This window comes from Eschrichtius robustus, chromosome 3 (assembly GCF_028021215.1).
Source record: "Eschrichtius robustus isolate mEscRob2 chromosome 3, mEscRob2.pri, whole genome shotgun sequence".
In the NCBI taxonomy this organism is placed as follows: Eukaryota; Metazoa; Chordata; class Mammalia; order Artiodactyla; family Eschrichtiidae; genus Eschrichtius; species Eschrichtius robustus.
The window spans coordinates 69,230,884-69,249,255 of record NC_090826.1 but is presented as its reverse complement, the minus strand read 5'-3'; the positions used below and the strand labels follow the sequence as shown (position 1 = coordinate 69,249,255).

At 35.6% G+C, this 18,372-nt stretch overlaps 1 protein-coding gene across 2 annotated transcripts in view; it reads left to right on the top strand.

The window, feature by feature from the left end:
- The first annotated feature begins 14,039 nt into the window (after window positions 1–14,039).
- ADGRL4 (adhesion G protein-coupled receptor L4) overlaps window positions 14,040–18,372 on the top strand; it is a 126,937-nt gene continuing 122,604 nt past the window's right edge. For both annotated transcript variants that reach the window (XM_068538040.1, XM_068538039.1), the window contains exons 1-2: window positions 14,040–14,090; window positions 15,439–15,588. In XM_068538040.1, the coding sequence (XP_068394141.1) occupies window positions 14,069–14,090; window positions 15,439–15,588 (172 nt within the window). In that variant the 5' untranslated portion in view covers window positions 14,040–14,068. The remainder of the gene's footprint in view (window positions 14,091–15,438; window positions 15,589–18,372) is intronic.

The following is an 18,372-nucleotide window of genomic DNA, read 5'->3' as shown; positions in this document are numbered from 1 at the left end:
CTAAAATGGTAACGCACCTTTAGCTCATGAAGTTATCTCGAATATACATGAACTTTTATCCACCAAATGCTTTAAAGTGGCTGGTGCATAACAAACATATACTATTCAGTAGTTATTAGTTATTACTGTTAATACTATTGTGTATGAAAATTTGTAGATTGCATAGAAAGAGTAGAAATTTTCTTTCTGTTCTCTACTTAGACTTATATTATACTAATCTTCCATATCATTGAATAGTCTTTATAAGTAACATTTAAAATAGCATTTGTCATGCTTATTGTGTTCAGTTTTTCCAGTATTCAAGGCTGTTTTTAAGAATCAATACACTAGTATCTTTTGTTACCATTATGTCATCATGTTGGTATTTTAAAAATCTGAGATCTGTATCATTATTTTATCCAAATGAAGATAACTACTATATAGTTAATGTGAAAAGACAAATCAATTGCTAATCTATAAGTCTAGCCAGTTCTGTGCCAGTGAGTCCAAATAAGCAAATGTATTGTGATATTGCAAATCTTCTTTTTCAATAACAATTCTTACTCTACTTCAAAGACATTCCAAATAAATGAAATATGAACATAACAGTATTGTAACTGTTATTTGGTAAGTCTGCATCAACACTTCCATTTACCAATGATAAAATGAAAGAAAAGGACAAACCAGGAAACTACTTTTTGTAACAAAACCAAAATATATACTTTGTCATCAATCTAAAAAGATGATATAAATGAATTTATTTACAAAACAGAAACAGACTCACAGACTTAGAAAATAAACTTATGGTTGCCAAAGATGAAAGGTCGGGGGAGGGATAAATTAGGAGTTTGGGATTAACATATACACACTACTACTTATAAAATAGATAATCAACAGGGACCTACAGTATAGCACAGGGAACTCTACTCAATAGTCTGTATTAACGTATATGGGAAAAGAATCTGAAAAAGAATGGATATATGTATATGGATAACTGAATCACTTTGCTGTATACCTGAAACTAGCACAGCATTGTAAATCACCTATATCCCAATATAAAATAAAAATCAAACGTAAAAAATTAAATAAATAAATAAATAACAAGTTTGCAAAGCCAGGAATAAAACACTAAAATCTTATTTTAAGTGATCTCCGCAAAGTTATCTAAAGGATGTATTATTTGAAGACGAAAGATAAAGAATGAAGTATCTGGAGTTATTTTATAGCCTATCTCTGCATCATTCTATTGAGTAGTGTAGAGTCCGGAGGAGCTTCTGCAGCAGCAGGCAATAATCTACAAAAAAATATACTTGTGAGTTAACATTGACACTATCGACACTTTTTTAAAGATAGTGCTTTTTAAAAAGAGATCAAATATCATTTTGCTTTAAATATTTCATAATTAAAACTATTTTTTCACTTTATAGTATTTTGGTTCACCAAAAGTACTTTATTATATTAATTCATATTTGAGTGAAAAGTATAAATTTACAATTCTACTCCATGACTTATTATATATTTATAGTTTATTGCATTTGAAATATATCATATATTTACTCTCATTTCATTTTGTGAATTCAAAATTGTGTTGGTTTTAAATAAAAGAATAGCACTGATATCAGCACTTTGAAATTAGCCAAAAACCCCACAAAATATCCATTTTGCCCTATTATTACTATCACTAATTTTATATGACCATACAACATTGACTAGTTGTGGCATAGTTTCCTTAATTATTTTCTTTTGGTTGAGTTTTTAAATTGTTTCCGATATATGAATGCTATAATAAAGTGGCTGTACATATTTTGGTGCATAAAATTTGCCAAAATGGAGGAGTGTTTGTTTTTGTTTTTTTAGAATATATGTAAAGGACAGGAACAACTGAGTCAAAGGTGAGAATACTCTTAAGGCTGTTGATAAACACTGAGAAATTGCTCTCCAAATCAGTTTAGGTGTTTGTTTTTGTTTTGTTTGTTTGTTTAACTAATTAATTAACTAACAATTGCAGAGAATTTGCAGTAAGAGGTCACTTGTGTAAAGACATTCTTAGACATTGTTGCTGTAACAATAATCACAGGATGGATTTTACAGGATAGATTTTCACAGTGGGCAGCAATGAGTAAGCATAGTACGTGATTCAAAATTCCATACTTATAGCTGAACAAGACAGGGTTTGTCCCTGAGGGAACTTATGGTCTGATGTGGGGCATTCTACTTATACGTAAGTAGCAGCATTGAAGCAGACCATGGTAAGAGTCAAAGTAAGGAAGTAAAGTCAAACTACATGGAGAATGAAGAAATCAAATTTCATAAACAATCACAAATCACAAAGCGAAGGGTGTCCCTCATCACTAATGTGTACTTATAATGTGAAAAAACTTTAAACTATTCTTATTTTGTTCCTTACTGGACCATTATATTGAATCTCTATTTTATTTATAACTGAAAAATGTACTTCAAATTTTTCTTCATGTTTTCTCCCAAAACTTATTTTTGATTGAATCTCATCAGTATTAACACATTTCTCAGATAATAGGAATTGTAAAATAAAAAAGTTTATTTATGATCATGCAAAATAAATTTTGATATACAGCAAAAGATTTAGGATACTTGATTAAAACGACTTCTTATCAAGATCTTATCAAGATCAAAATGTTATCCTCTTGCATGAAAATCCACCAGTATCTGCAAGAGAATATTATCTAATAATTGCACTTGAGAGGCAAAGCAGAACTGACAATTTTACTAACAAAGCTATTAGTTCTAAATATGTCGCTTAAGATGTCAACCACTTAGAAACCACAGGACGTTATCAATAAGCCACATTTACTTCACTCTTAAAGCCCAGGATCGTGTTACAGAAACACGTGCTATAGTTATAAATTAATAAAATTTCCCATTATCACTTACAGCACACTGGGATGCTTTTTTCATGTTACTCTGATAAACACTGTCTTATTTTTTAATGACTGTCTTCATAATCTATTAAAGTCACCATGTCGACCCTCTAGAAATGTTTCAGTAACCCTTTGATTGAACAAAATCCTTATGGATTTCTTTGAAATCTTGAAGATTTGCCATTATTTTTAATAGACTAAGCAAAATACCCAGGGGATGGAGACATGAGCAGTTAAATTACTTGGATTTGGGCTTGCCACACTGAGGTGCTTTTGTGTAGCATTCTTATTTTAATCAGGGACAATCTCTTTAATTTACAACTTAAGGATCAATTATCATAGGCGAATTATGCTCAAAGAATTGGGATAAAGAGAGATCTAACATTGAAAGATATTATCTCATAATAAATATTGAGAAAACATTTATTTTGCCCTAATTTTGTTTTAATCCCTGGACTCAATAAATACGTGAAAAAATAATAATAATCTGAAAATAAAGATTTTAATTTCGGATATTTTTGTTGTATTGATGTATGAAAGGCAGTCATACTTTTAAAAAGTTACTATATTTGTGTCTATGTAGAAATACACTCACATATATGCACATAGATACATATATATTTATACACATGTATAAATATACACATACATAGATATTAATATGGGTATGTGTATGTGTAATTCCCTCAACTGAAGTTCAGGGCCATGTGGTAGCCCTGACTTATCCTAACGTTCTTACTGCTTGCCTGAGCCTCAGTTTCCCTTTGCTGACAGTGTCTGATCAATACCTATTGGGAGTCAAGAACAAATTAGGTGGAGGCCTGGCATTATTTTGGTAAAGAGTCCACTTGCAGACCGCCATGGTATCCATGGCTTTATCCTGGTGTATCAATTACAACTCTGTCCTCATCTCCATCTCTCCCAAATCTAAATCATTGCTAGTTCAGAAAAACATTGTCAGTCGAGATTAGGTTTATTTATGCTTAAGAGTAAATCCCCAAATAGCAGTGGCTCAAACAAGATAGCAGGTTATTTTCCTTACATTAAAGAAGACTAGGGCAGCCAATCCTGCCAGCTCCGGGATGCAGCCTGGATCCACGGTCCTCATGGACGATTCTACGTTATTACTCCACCAAAAGAGGCTGCAGCTCTTCCTCCTAGCCTAAGATAATGGCTAAGTTGTGATTTTTACCATGGTGTCAAAAACAGCAGGATGGAAGCAGCAGTGAGAAAAATTAGTCTATTTAAAGGAGGTTTCTAGAAGTGAAATCCAAACTTGTGCTTATACCTCAATGGCCAGTACTTAGTCTCAGCACTCCCAGCTGTAAAGTAGACTAGAAAAAGAGTAGGCCAAGTTCACAGCCTCAAACACAAGGTACCATTATTAGGAAAGACAGAAAAAAATATTTGTTAAGAAGCCACCAACAATCCCTGCCACACCCCTCATGACAGGCTACGTTCTTTGTACCATTATTGACAATTATTTCTTAGTATAATGTTTTTTAAAATTTATCCTTGCTTACCTATACCATTACTGAAGTCAGGAACATGCCATATCAACTTGTGTGATATGAGGAGCAGGAACTGCCTGAAAGTAACCCTGAGGATTCATTCTAGGTTGCCCGTCAAGATATCTTAGATTAGGAATTCTCTTTTCTTCATTAAGAGGCAGTTTTCTCTCCTACAACAGTCACTCACAGGAGGAGTTACAGCCTCCCAACGGCCTTATAGTCCCCGATGTTAAGCAGCTGGTCCATGAAGCCAGATTTCTTGGTTCTCAGGAGTCTGTTACCCTCTGAAAAAGTCATTTTCTTAGGTTTGCCTTATAATAACGGAGAACAGAGGGACAAGTCCCCTTCACTGGACTCCAAACATACAAGGTGTGTTCAGCAAAGCACCTATGCAGGGAAATTTGCAAGCCCAAGGTCAGAAATAGAAAAGCAAGTACAGGTCCTGTAGTCTTCCCATCATCCCCAGGGGAGGGCTGCTGGTCAAGGCTTTTCTGCTGTACATGAAGTACAGACATGCCTTTAGTGGAGAGAGCCCTGCCTTCCCTTTTGGTAGGGTCAATAGGAGACCAGTCTTGTCGGTTGTATAGGAAGGAATTATTGGTCAATTTGGGTGCCAAGAAGTCTGAACTTTGATATCAGCTGTTGATGAGAGCTGTCTGGGAAAGTACCTGGGCACCTTGGGTCCCCATGAGAAGTCAGGTTTGGCACAGCCTCTCCTGATAAAGAAAGCAGAGGGGCATCTCCAATCCCCGCTCAGGAAACCCGGAATTAGCCCCTAGGACCATCCTGGAATGTCTCTGACTGATACATTGTACTTTCGAATCTCCAGACTATCACACAGAATTTGCTATTCAGTAGATACTCAGTTATGCTGGCTGGAGAATGAATGAATGAATAGAGGATATCTGATGCTACACCTGAAAGCAACATTGAGAAATACACTAATACTTGAATTATTTGTTCCTTTATTTAAATGAAAAAAATAAATAAAGCCACCTTTGTATAGATTTGCTGACCCGTCAGTGTGTGTTTTCTCATGAAAGAGCGAACCTTTCTATGACCCTATCAAGGGAGATACAGAGTGAGCCTGATTGGATTAATGCTAAGAGACTTTATCTTGGGAATTGCTCATAAGAAAGTTCTTTTTAACTTATTATATTTCTTTCAGTCTGATTCCAATCATCTTATTGAATAGTTCCTTTAATCGTAAAAGAAATAATATTCATTATAAAACAATTTCTCACTGAGGACAAGAGGGATAAATAGGCCATTGCAACTGGTTTGAAGGCACATGGAAGAGCAGGAAGGCCAGGTATAGTCAGTGCTGAGTTTCCTTTTCTGATAGAGATATCAGGCCAGGTAGGTGAAACAATACCTTTGGCTTCAGATGATTAAAGAAATTTGACATCCCTTGGGTATATGATGTCACTGGAAGCCAATGAGAATGTGGTCTTAGCAGTGATAAATATGATCTGGAGCACAGTTCTCCAGATAAAGCAGAGCACTTCAGAAATGGTTTATATTCTATTGTTCCTAGTGCCTTAGTTAATTATCAGACACACTGTACAGACTACTGCTTTTATTGGGTAATAATATTTGGAGATGATTCAGTGTTAGAGTGATTTGATACTCTAAGTACAGATTATTAGATTGAGACACATAATACACATTAAAAGTTGCATCTGGGCAAGTTACTTTACCATATACATACTTCTTCAGTGCTCTGTAGCACTCCACATGAACCAGGAAATTTACTTTTAAAGAGTTGCTAAGACTAGAATAATTTGTTGGCACATTATCTCTCAGTAAATTTTTTACACAGTGAAAGTATGAGTTACAATTCAAGGATAATCCTGTTAGGACTGAACATTTTATGATGACAGAAGTACAAAATTAATCCATTTTTGTTGACAGCCTTATAAGTCCTTTAAAAGAAATAAAAACAAAAAGAGAAAGATGATATTTAGCCATTCTATTGACAAGGATAGTAGGGAAATGGAACGAAATTTGTATATTTATAGGACAACCTCTAAGACCATAATTATGTGGTTCCTCTCAAATGCTTTGGTAATGGACCACAGGACATTGTAAACAAGACACATCACTTAAAAATTTTACACCTCGACCTTAACAATCTTAGCACTGAAAGTATAAACAATACATAAAGTTAATTTCAGCCTTCAAAAACAAAAAGAAGACAGTCAACAGAGGATTCATGATTTTAAAGTAATATGCATTGTTTAAAAGTTTTTAAAAGTACTTTCTTGCAAGTATAAATAAAACTCTTTAATTCTCATAAATATGAGGGTAATGGGGGACATATCACAAAATTCATTGCTAATGAGAGAATACTGAAATTATTAAAAATAAATGAAAAATAATCATTAAAAAGAAATCTGGCCAATAGTATAAAGTAGTATCCTAGAAGTCAAATAAAAACTACTGAAGAGTGTTTAACATGTAGCTCATTTTTTTTTAAGGAGAAGAAGTGCCTAAGTTAACAAAAATGTCAACTGCTTACATAGAAATCTTATTTTTATTTTCTGATTTAAAGAGGCAAAGTGAAAAAAACACCTTGAAATAGGATATCAACCTCAGGATTAAAGGGTCAATTAAGTGATAATAATTTAACTGCAGCTTCTATCTTTCACAGCTAGACAATTTCACACCTAAACAATGTCATTACAATTATAGTTTAGAATTCTTTTAATTTTAAACCTATGTGTTTATATCAGGAAAGTTACTTATAAATACCTGAATACCCACTAATGAAAAGAAATTTTTAAAAAAACAAAAACCTCTTGATCATTCAATGTTCTGGACTCAGCAATCATATTTGTCACAAAAATAAAATAATGTGAGAATTTTTTTTCATATCATCGCTCTTTGCACCATAAATAATTTTGTTTACATTTTACAAACGAGATTCATTTCCAAAAGACATCATTTTAAATACATTTTCCCTCTGTGGAATTCCATTCACAGAAAAAAATGTTCTTGGAATTATCACTAACTGATCATCATTTTAGGTTTCCATCACTTTCTTGTAAGTCATTGAATAAAACAAATGTGTTTATATAATTTCATATGACAAAGAAACCTATTTTTATTCATACATTTTTAAAATGTCATTATACTATGTTACTAGAAAAGTAGTAGTATAACTAAAATTTGGAAAAATCAATAACTATTTCAGAATTTTGAAAGAGAAACTAGTGCAACTGGTTTGTGAATAATTTTTGACATATATGAGAACTAAACTCTGTTATCTTAGCCCTCCTTGTTTGACAATGTTAATGTACAAGTTATATGTCGATGATGCCTTTATATTACCATGACTTTGAGAGGAGTAAATGTTACCTTTAAATTTTTTTAATTATTTCTGTATAGGCAAGATTATTTTAGCAATTGGTTGGCTAGAGACAGTACTTTTATATTTATTTATGGTTGTAGATGGAGATGAGGGGACAACTCATGGTCTGATGTCCACCTGTAATAAGATTTTTAAAAATGAGATCAGGGCTTCCCTGGTGGCGCAGTGGTTGAGAGTCTGCCTGCCAATGCAGGGGACGCGGGTTCGAGCCCTGGTCTGGGAGGATCCCACATGCCGCGGAGCAACTCGGCCCGTGAGCCACAATTACTGAGCCTGCGCGTCTGGAGCCTGTGCGCGGCAACGAGAGGCCGCGATAGTGAGAGGCCCGCGCACCGCGATGAAGAGTGGCCCCCCACTTGCCACAACTAGAGAAAGCCCTCGCACAGAAACGAAGACCCAACACAGCCATACATACATACATACATACATACATAAATAAAAAGAATGTAAGCAGACAAGAATAGCATTAAAAAAAAAAAAATGAGATCAGTTACAAATGACTATAAGCTAATGTATTTTATTTAGACCTCCAAATAGCTTTCTGTTTTTTAAGTCAATCCCTTCTTACAGAAGGCTATTAATAAAACAGATTACGATAGGAAAACTAAATCTTGTCTGAGATTAAAAGTTTGTGACAAAGTAGTAAGTAAAGAGTAAGAATAAAAAGATAATTCTCAAAGTGGTAGGAAGTTAATAATGATGACCCCTGGAGATTTGAACCAGAAGCTTGTGTCTTCAATATGCATGTTAATAATAATGGATGATCAAGAACAAGCAGCTGAAATATGCTGACAGTTTGTAATTACAATATTTAATTTTGCTAAAAAAATTGAGCCATATGGAGAATTGTAAGAAGGTATAATAAACTAGTGATTGAAGAACACAAAGGTAGATGAAATGCAATATAAAGCACAAAGTATTACATACTTAAAGAAATAATTTAAATTACTTGTACATCCTGATGGATTCTGTAACCTCTCAGGATATTATTTTGGACAACTCAATGAAGAAGAGCAATCAACTATAAATGAATCAATGCTACAACATGTTAAAAGCATAGGTAAAAAGTACAACAATATTAAATAGATGGTGATTTTAGCATGATTTCTATTTTAGAAATATTGCCATTTTTAAAAAGTGAGGTCAGTTTCATATTTTTGTAACATGGAAAGGTTCAAACAAAGGAAAATACATTAATAAAATAGCATAGAAGTCAGTTATAATGAAAACAATTAGCATAATACACATATTTCTCTTTTTTGGCCAATGCCTGGCTTAAAAACATAATTTCCTAAGTGTGGGTGCTAATTTATAAATCTTTATGAACAGGAACCATAGAACAGAAAAAACATACAAAACAGAGAGATTTGCAAATGTTAAACAGAATAATGGAAATATTTAGTGGGTTTTATGAAGGCCACAAAACAATTGAACAAAGCAGGCTGGGAAGGAACTCGGATCTCCTCTCTGCCAGCCAAGGTTGAAAATTACCAGATGCTTTTTGCATCCCCTTTCACTAAAAACAATTAGTACCATAAAAGTTATTTAAGTGTTTCTGTTTGTAGCTTTGGAAACTCAATTTTTAAATTGTTCTTTTAAATACTAACTTGAGTTTTATAATTAGAAAATTAAGTTGTTAAAAGTGCCTCAATGGAAATGTGTATTAAAACATTAAAATTGTTTGATACAAGATGTCGACAGACATATAGACTCAATATAGATTGAGAGTCACAACTTACCAGGTAACTTGGTTCAGGAATTGCAGCATCTCTACGCTGACTATTTAAGATCATTAGTTTAACAGTAGACAAAAAAATGGTTCCCTACTGTTTGGGAACTATAGATCACTCTACAGTTAACTAAGAGTTTTCCTGGCTTTTTCTTTAAATTGAAATGCAAAAGATTGAGATTGGCTATATCCCAATGACATGAAATGTATCTGGAAACCTAAAAAACATTTGAGGCAAACAGTTAATCTCTAAAATGAAAGATTTTTCATTTCTGATAAACTTGACTACACACTATTCTAGGTATTTATTAATTTATTTATTCCTTCAATCAGCACCTTTAAAATTACATGCCTATTATCCTCGAGACACTGTGTGAGGTGTCATGAAGGAAAAAATAATTAGATTTCTTACCTTCAAGCTCTAAGAGACCAGGTTAAGAACCATTAATAGAGAAGTTCACCTTGTGGAACCTCAATCCTTATCCATTCGTGGAACTTCCCCTACAATGAGGAACTGATGTCCCACTTTGGTAAAACTCTTCTTGGTGTGAACATTGAGTGTGTTGCCATCCAATTACTCTTCCCAACCTTCCACATAACTCAATTTTCTTTTTCTTTTTCTTTTTTTTTTTTTTTTTTAACCTTTTTGCCGTCCTTTTGCCAAGTGTACATTGTTAATTCTAGGTTTGACTAAAATTAACTTGTGGTGGGAAAACATGTTTGGTAAACTGTAATCCTTTTGAGGGTCTTATGGGAATAAAGACAATATGAAGAAATCAGGAGCTACCTAAATTAAGAAATTGGTGACAAAGTTTCCATAGTTGAGAAAATTCAAATGATGTGTGAGTAATGATGATATTTAGAGATATAGTCACAGAGCTGGCCAAACACTTAGAATTCAGTCACACTACCAACGCTCAGGTGAGGAATCAGACGGTCTCACAGAGGCCTCATGAAGGGGGTCCAGAAGCTGCATGTGTTTCTCGTGCCAGTCTCTGGGGCACCATAAATACATCCATGGATAAGGTCTTCATTTCAACTGTGTACTAATTTCCTATATTTGATGTTTTAAATATTAAAGGTACTAAATGCCCAATAGTTCTGAAATGTATGTTAATGACCTTAACAACCCACAATGATCTACTAAGGCAGGCATTGTTATTTCCATGTTACAGTGGGTAAACTGGTCCCCGAAGAGGCTAAAGAATCTATTCATAATAAAAGTTAGAGCTAAACCCAGGTCTTCACAGTAAATACTTTCCATAGCAAACTTCAACCTGACCAAGAACCTTTCAAGGAAACCTGTTTAAATCCTGGCACCTTACAGGCAGACCCAACATAGAACTAATCATGGATTTGATAAGATCTCGCATTGCAGGATGAATGTTTATACTAGTGTATTAAAACTGCAATTAGGTAGGCAGCTTAAAAGGATTTTACTTCCATGTGTTATATTTAGGCCAAAATCAAGCTCTAAAGGATTGTTATATCTTCAAAAGACTAGAAATGTCTCAGTGGTACCCAAATGAAGATCGTTGATAATATTTTAAATTTAAAGTTCTATATTTCTTTGAGAATACTTCTTTAACATATACTTTTCTCTCACAAGTAAAATATTTGGAATGAAAATTCAATATATTGTTTTCATTAATGTAAAGACAACATATCCAAAATTATTCAGTTATTATATTTATTTCTCATGAAAATGACTTTGAGTAATAAATTAAGTAATTTTGATTTTTACAAAGAACAATCTTAAAACTATAAGCATCATTAAACACTTCATGCTCACATTTTACTCTCCTGTATTTTCTTGATAAAAATATATGAATATGTGACAAAGTGAGAGAGTGGCATGCACATATATACACTACCAAATGTAAAATAGATAGCTAGTGGGAAGCAACCGCACAGCACAGGGAGATCAGCTCTGTGCTTTGTGACCACCTAGAGGGGTGGGATAGGGAGGGTGGGAGGGAGGGAGATGCAAGAGGGAAGAGATATGGGGACATATGTATATGTATAACTGATTCACTTCGTTATAAAGCAGAAACTAACACACCATTGTAAAGCAATTATACTCCAATAAAGATGTTAAAAAATATATATATATATGTGAATAAACTTTTACTTTTTAATAAGAACACACATGCAAAAAGAAAGTTTGGAAAATATTTTAAAATTGCATTTTACCTCATTTTTGTTATTTTTAAGCAATGCATGGAGAAAAATAATATTTTTTTAAATTGGTTGTCTTCTATTATCTTTAGTATAAAAATCAAGACTAAGCATGTGTGGCAGATCTATGGTGTAAACTATTTTATGACAGTGATTTTAAACATAGGTACAGTGTTTCAGTTTATAACGTGTCTTAGCAAATAATATATTTCTATATTTATGTCTTTTGTATGATGAGTATACACAATGACTTCATATGATAAGTACAGTGCAATGACTTTGGAAAAACTAGCTTCCCATAAATGGAGCCAGGTCTTCAGAACACCTCGAATTATATATTATAAAACTGGGCTTGTTACTTTTTCCCCTTCGAAGCCACTCTTCATCCTATCTTTCCTCTTTTCGTGAATGGTTCCAACCTTGTGCTCACACAACTAGAAAATCTTCACACTCTGTTTTAAACCTATCCCTCAACCTTGGCAAGCCAACCAGATGTCAATTTTCTTTATCTAATCCTTTCTCCAATCTGTCCCTATCTCCCCCATCCCAATACTCCTATCCTGGTTCAGGCATTTGTAGTCTTATTTCCTGGACTATTCTGGCTTCCCTGCCTTTGATGTCTCCCTAACATCCCTCATTTAGACTGCTGCCAGAGAGTTTTATTCACTGAATCACTGTCTAGCTTATTTAAAAAAAAAAAAAAAAAAAAAAGGAATTTAGGGCATTTAAATCACCTTTCCAGACTTTCTGGGTAGCAATAACTTATGACTGCTCATTTTTGCAATACCCTTCTCAGGGTGGTACCGACTATAGAAGGAATATAGCAGGGTGACTGAGAGCACCAACTCAGAAGCAAAATAGCCTGGGTTTGAATCAAACCGGTCAGCTAGACTAGCTGTGTGACTCTGGGCAAATCACACAACACCTCTGTTCCTCATTTCCCTCATTTATTGTGGGACCACACTCAGGAGCTTTTTGTAGGAATTAAATTGAGCTAGAAAGGGTCCAGGAAAATGCAATAGAGAGCCAAGGAAATATGTCTATACATAAGTACTTGTATCATTGTGACTGTGTCATTGTGACAAGTTTTAGCTGTTGCCCCACTATTTAAAATCTTTTTGGAGTCCAAGGGCCATGGCTTGATCATCTTTGTGAGGGTACTCTCTGTACAAAGTAGATTCTTAGCAGATGTTTGGTCAATTAAACAGAATGTATATGAAATGTGACAAAGGTGTGCCCAACTGTTTTTAGGTGGAATGACTTCTGTCAGTGACACAAACATCCATTATTTCTTTTCTTTAAATCAGCTTTACTGAGGTATAATTTCCATGTGATAAAAGGCACAATTTTAAGAGATGAGTTCTGCCAAATGCATGCATTTAGGTAACCAGCCTCCCAATCAAAATGAATAGTATTCCCATTACCCCACGTTTCCCTCTGTGTCTCTCCGCAGTGAATCCTCACTCCCCACTCCAACCTCAAGTAACCACTGGTCTGCTTTCTGTCTTATAGATCAGCCTTGCCTGCCAGTTATTTTTAATTTTTACACTAGAAATGTTTCCGTGTTTCAACCTGAACGATCCGTATCTATGTAATCAACTCATATGTAGTAACATGAAAGGAAAGCTATACAGGATGCACCAGGTGTTCTGGGGAGGGGGCTGGTGAGGAGAGGGGTGAATTTTAGTTGAAAGTGGAAAACAGCATCTTGTACTTCATAGCCATTTAATTCTCGACACTTGGCTTTTCTGTTTGCTTGTTTTTTACTCGGTCATTTTAGACACGATCCTAACCTGTAGGCTCTGTAGGCAAGACGGAGTATCTTTATTCTACACTCTGGAACCCGGAGGCCCCACAAGGTGCGGCCTCAGTGCTGGAAACCAAGGCCCTGTTGTTTGGATCCAAGTTTCCAGCCTACTTCTGGGCCCAGAGTTCCTTAGGGAAACGCGTTAGTGAAGAAAAAAAAAAAAAAAAGAAAAGCTGTGTCACGGAATTGAGGTTGTAGGAAGGACCCCTGATAGGCAGTTCGGTAGGTTCTCTCGGGCCGGGGGACGCTCCACGGGACTCCGGAACGCATTGGCTTTGAGGGCGGCACCCTGAACGCTGCCCGCGGGAAGGGGACAACACCCCCCCGAGGGGTGCGCGGAGCGCAGCGGGCTGGCAGCCCCGAGGCCGGGGGTGAGGGCAGGGTGGCTTGGGGGCCGGGCCCGGACGTGGCCTGCAGACTCAGCGCTGGACGCGCGCACTCACACAAAAGAGGCCGGAAAGTGGCGGGAGGAAGCGGGCGCGTCACGGGGGCCGCAGCCGGGAGCCTGGCGCGCCCGCCCCGCCGCGTCCCAGGTACACGGCCCGCTCGCCCCGCCGCTCCGCCACCGCCACCGCCACGACCGCGGCGCCGCCAATGAGACTCCTCCCGCTCCTAGGTGAGTGCCCGCGCCCCGGTCGCCCGGGCTGCCCCGGGCCAGCACCTGTAGGGGACAGGCTATTTCCAAGGTGGAACTCACATGCCGAGTGCGTTTGGCCAAGACTCCAGGGGGAATTGACACAGTCCTTCTCAGGATGTTTTTCTCCTTGGCCTTTCAACTCTGGAGTTCGATATTCAGTACCCAGGGGCCAAGTCATCTTTTTATTCCTGCTGACAAAGTCCTCAAAGTCCCAGACTTTGACCTTTCTTCTCATCTTCCCCCAAGACATTTGGGAAATCCAAACCATTAACACTTGTGGGAGGTTTCCTGGCCTTTCAAGGGGACTGCTGGCCCAGACTTTGGGTTCCTTTAAAATACCATTTCGATGATACTGTGCAGAAAGATAACAAATCACATCTTTGAAGCCGAATTAATTCTGGTTTAGACGGTATATACAGCCCTATGTGAGGCTGGGATTTAGAAATGAATGTTTAAGAATCTCTTGTTACCAGATAAGGACAATTTATCTCGGATGACTGTTTTCAGAGTAATGACTTGCATGATTCATAACTGTCCATCCCAAGCGGGTTTGTCTTGAGAAGACCTAGGACAACAATAAAAAAGGAACGTCCTACCCTTTTCCTTATCTTTTCCTAACAGCTCACAAAATACCATTGCCAACTTTGTTTTCAAAAACTCTGAAATAAAGGCTTGTTCTCGCTTATGCTACATGTTATTGGTCATGTTTGTCTGGTGTTCCATTTCTGGAAGATCGATCTTTGACCAGTATGTTGAGTTGATTTCTTTCCCCTCTAATGGGAGAAAATGTAAAAGAAACTTTATTATGGAAAAGGCAGAATTTTAAAAGATAATTAGAACACAGAAAAAAAAATTGCATTTGTCCTCCTGAATGGTATGATATGTTGCTCTTCATCTTAAAATAACACAGGTTTGACTTTGAAAAGACACAAATACTCAGTTCACCTTGATTTCTTTCTGCACAGAATCATTCCCAGGGGAGGGATATTACTTTACAATCATGCAGCCACCTTTAAAAGTATCTCACCTCAAGGTGAAGGGTCCAGAGATGTAAGAATGCTGTTTTCTTTATAAAGCCAGGTTGCTTACTACATTTTAGCTTGGTTGAGGTTTACTTGATAAACACTGAGACTGAAGAAAAGCGTTACATTTTTTACTCACTTGCTCATGTCCTGTTATTTACCTAAATTCTCCTTTGGGAAATTCTCATAATGCATTTATCTAAATGGAAAGAAAGAAGGATAGTAATGTATATATCGTCTAACTCAACAGTGGGAGAAGGTTTTTCTTTTTCTTTTTGAAAAGGTGTATTCTCTATTTTCTTTAGTGGGTTTTTCCACTTTGCTGAATTGTTGCTACACTCAGAATTGTACCAGGACACCTTGTCTCCCAAATGCAAAATGTGAAATACGGAATGGAGCTGAAGGCTGCTATTGCAACATTGGGTTTTCAGGAAATGGTGTCACAATTTGTGAAGGTAAACAATCTTTATTACCTCTTTTGGAGTATATTGTAAGATTAAATTCTGATATGATTGCTTTTTTCTTATCGAGAAGTTAAGTTGTCTTACTTTATACTGTTTGGTTTCATGCTATTGATTAAAAAGCTTAATTAACGAAACGATAAGTTTAAACTTCCCAGGTCAAAATTTATACTTGATTATGGACTTTTGATGACTCCATGCATACCTTATTTTGGGTAAAGATTGCCCTTGAACTTAAGCTGGAAAACTAGGTTCTGAGAGCAGAGTCAATACCTTCAGGAACAAAAGAACAGAGAATTCATGAAGTCCAGGCTATACCCGAATGTGTTGCCCTCAGATACCTTCCTTAGTACTTGCCTATCTAAATTTGAGAATACCATTAAGAGATTCGAGGTTTTCTCCTGCATGCCCTGGATATATACCCCGGAGAAAGAGAGAGAGAGAGAAAGAAAATTTTGAAATATATTCTTTTCTGAAAAAGTAGATCCCATTTATGGAACTTTAGGCTAGAGCCCAGAGCAAGAATGCCAGGAAAGTTCCTTCTAGGCTACAATTTAGCCCATTGACTTGATGAACAGAACACTATCCCATAATCAATTTAAGTGATTTCTTGTCTGTGGTCTCCATCACCACCATGCCTCTTCTTTCCTCAAGCTTCACCCAGTCTTTATTCTCTCTTTCATTTTTTAGTAGAATCTAGTTTAACTAGGTCAATAGAACAACATTCTGTGTAGGAGAGAGCGAGAAAAAAAAAGTTCCAAGCTATGTAAATTAGTTTTAAAATATGATTAAATGGTAGTTTCAGACTGGAACTGTGTGGTATTACACTCCTAAATGTATTTAAGATAACATGGACTTTTTCTAATTAAGCCAGGATATTGTACATTGTTAATATTGCATGTGTTTGCTTATAGCATAAACAAGTTGCGTCTCGTGATTCAATTTGATAGGCTCTTAAAAAAGATTAAATACGCAGTATATAGTAAGACCAGACCTCATCATAATTAGTTTAATGCTTAAAAATGTGGAGCAAAGCTACAGTTGCTTAATGGTGCATTAGATCAGGCATTTCTGCTTGTACATGCAGCCAGGATTTGTAATTTACTATTCTACAAGCACTACAAAATTCTTTCCATAAATAATCTTAGATTTTTATTGTGTATTTAATTGAATGGCATTATGGCAAGTTGATAGTTGAGTGACCTTCAAAATATGGCATCAAACATATTAGTGCGCTTTTCCACTAATCATTGCAAATTGTACCAGAGTACTTCATAAGCAGTGTTGCCTTTTTGTTATTTAGATACTTTTCAAGTGTCATGATTACCATCATTAACATCAATAATTTTTCACAATTTGGACCTTCAGCAGCCAAGCAGTTCATAATCATGTTTTTAATGATTTTTTTTAAAAACACATCTTCCATTATCCAATGCAATTGTTTTTCCACCTGCTGTTTAGTAAATAGTCAGCTGAAGGGCAGAAAATATTTTCTGTTGAAAATAAAAATATTTCAAGAGCTTTGGCCCTGCAATTTCTTTTCATACAGAACACAGTTTGTAATGGGAATTTCTTTTCTTTTCAAGTTCTTCTTAAATTCCCTTATTTAAAGAATGGTACATATACACTTGTGTTAATATTCACTATCTGAGGTTTACAATATCCTCTTAAAACTGTTCAAACAGTGGTTTTCATCTTTTTCACATTTTATTAATCCACTGACAAATTTGGGACACTTTTTTCAGTAAATATATTTAATATGATTTTTGGAATCAAAACACTGTGTTTTCAACTGCTGACTCGTCTAGGTTATATTTTGGGTTTGAAAAATCTTGTTGGCTTTTTTCATCTCTAAAGAGATTCCCCATCTTTCCTTATCTTTCTCTAAGATTGTTAGTAGGTCTCTAAGAAATCATTGGACAGAATTTTTGTTACAGAAGATGCCTGCTTTTTGAGGAGTGAAAATTGTTGTTTTTTGGCATCATTAACATCATCTTCATCATCTTCATATAATCTGACTCCCTCCAAGGCATGCCAAATAAATGTCATGATAATAACCCAACCTTACTAAATGTATTCTGTTCCAAGAGCTAGTTTTGAACAAGTTATTTAGACTTTGGATTACGTGGTCCCACAGAAACAAGTTTTAATAGTAGTGAATTTATTTCACTTAATTATCTTTTTATTGAACAAGTATTTGTTGAGCACTTTCATCATCATCATTATCATTATCACGATCATCATCAGGATAGTTAAGATGTATTGTTCACTTAGTCCAGGATATTAATTAGCATAACATCTTCATCCGTTATTATTCCCATTTTATCTATAAGGAAATAGAGTGTTAAAAAGGTTAAGTGAAAATCTCAAGTGACACAACAAATAAGTAGTGGAGCCAAGATTTGAGCCCAAGTCTGTCTAATTCCATTGCCTGTATTATTACTCACTGTGTTTGACCATAAGGCCTCTGCTTAACAGATACTGCTATGCCCTTGGGTTAAAATAATCAATAAGAAATTGACCTTGATTTCTAATATATCTGAGGACAGTTACAGAACTATGTTAATAATTTGATACAATGTTATAAAAGGTATTAAAAGAGGTAAGTTTGAGATGTGCAGTCAACAGCAAGGAAGCTTTCCAAGTGGAGGTGACATTTGTGCTCAGAACTGAGAATAAATAGGTTTTATTAAGACCAACAAAGTGACAGAGAGAAGTCAGGCAAAAGGAATCAGCAGTAACAAAAGCCTAGAAGTTGAACATGTGTGTGTTTTTTTT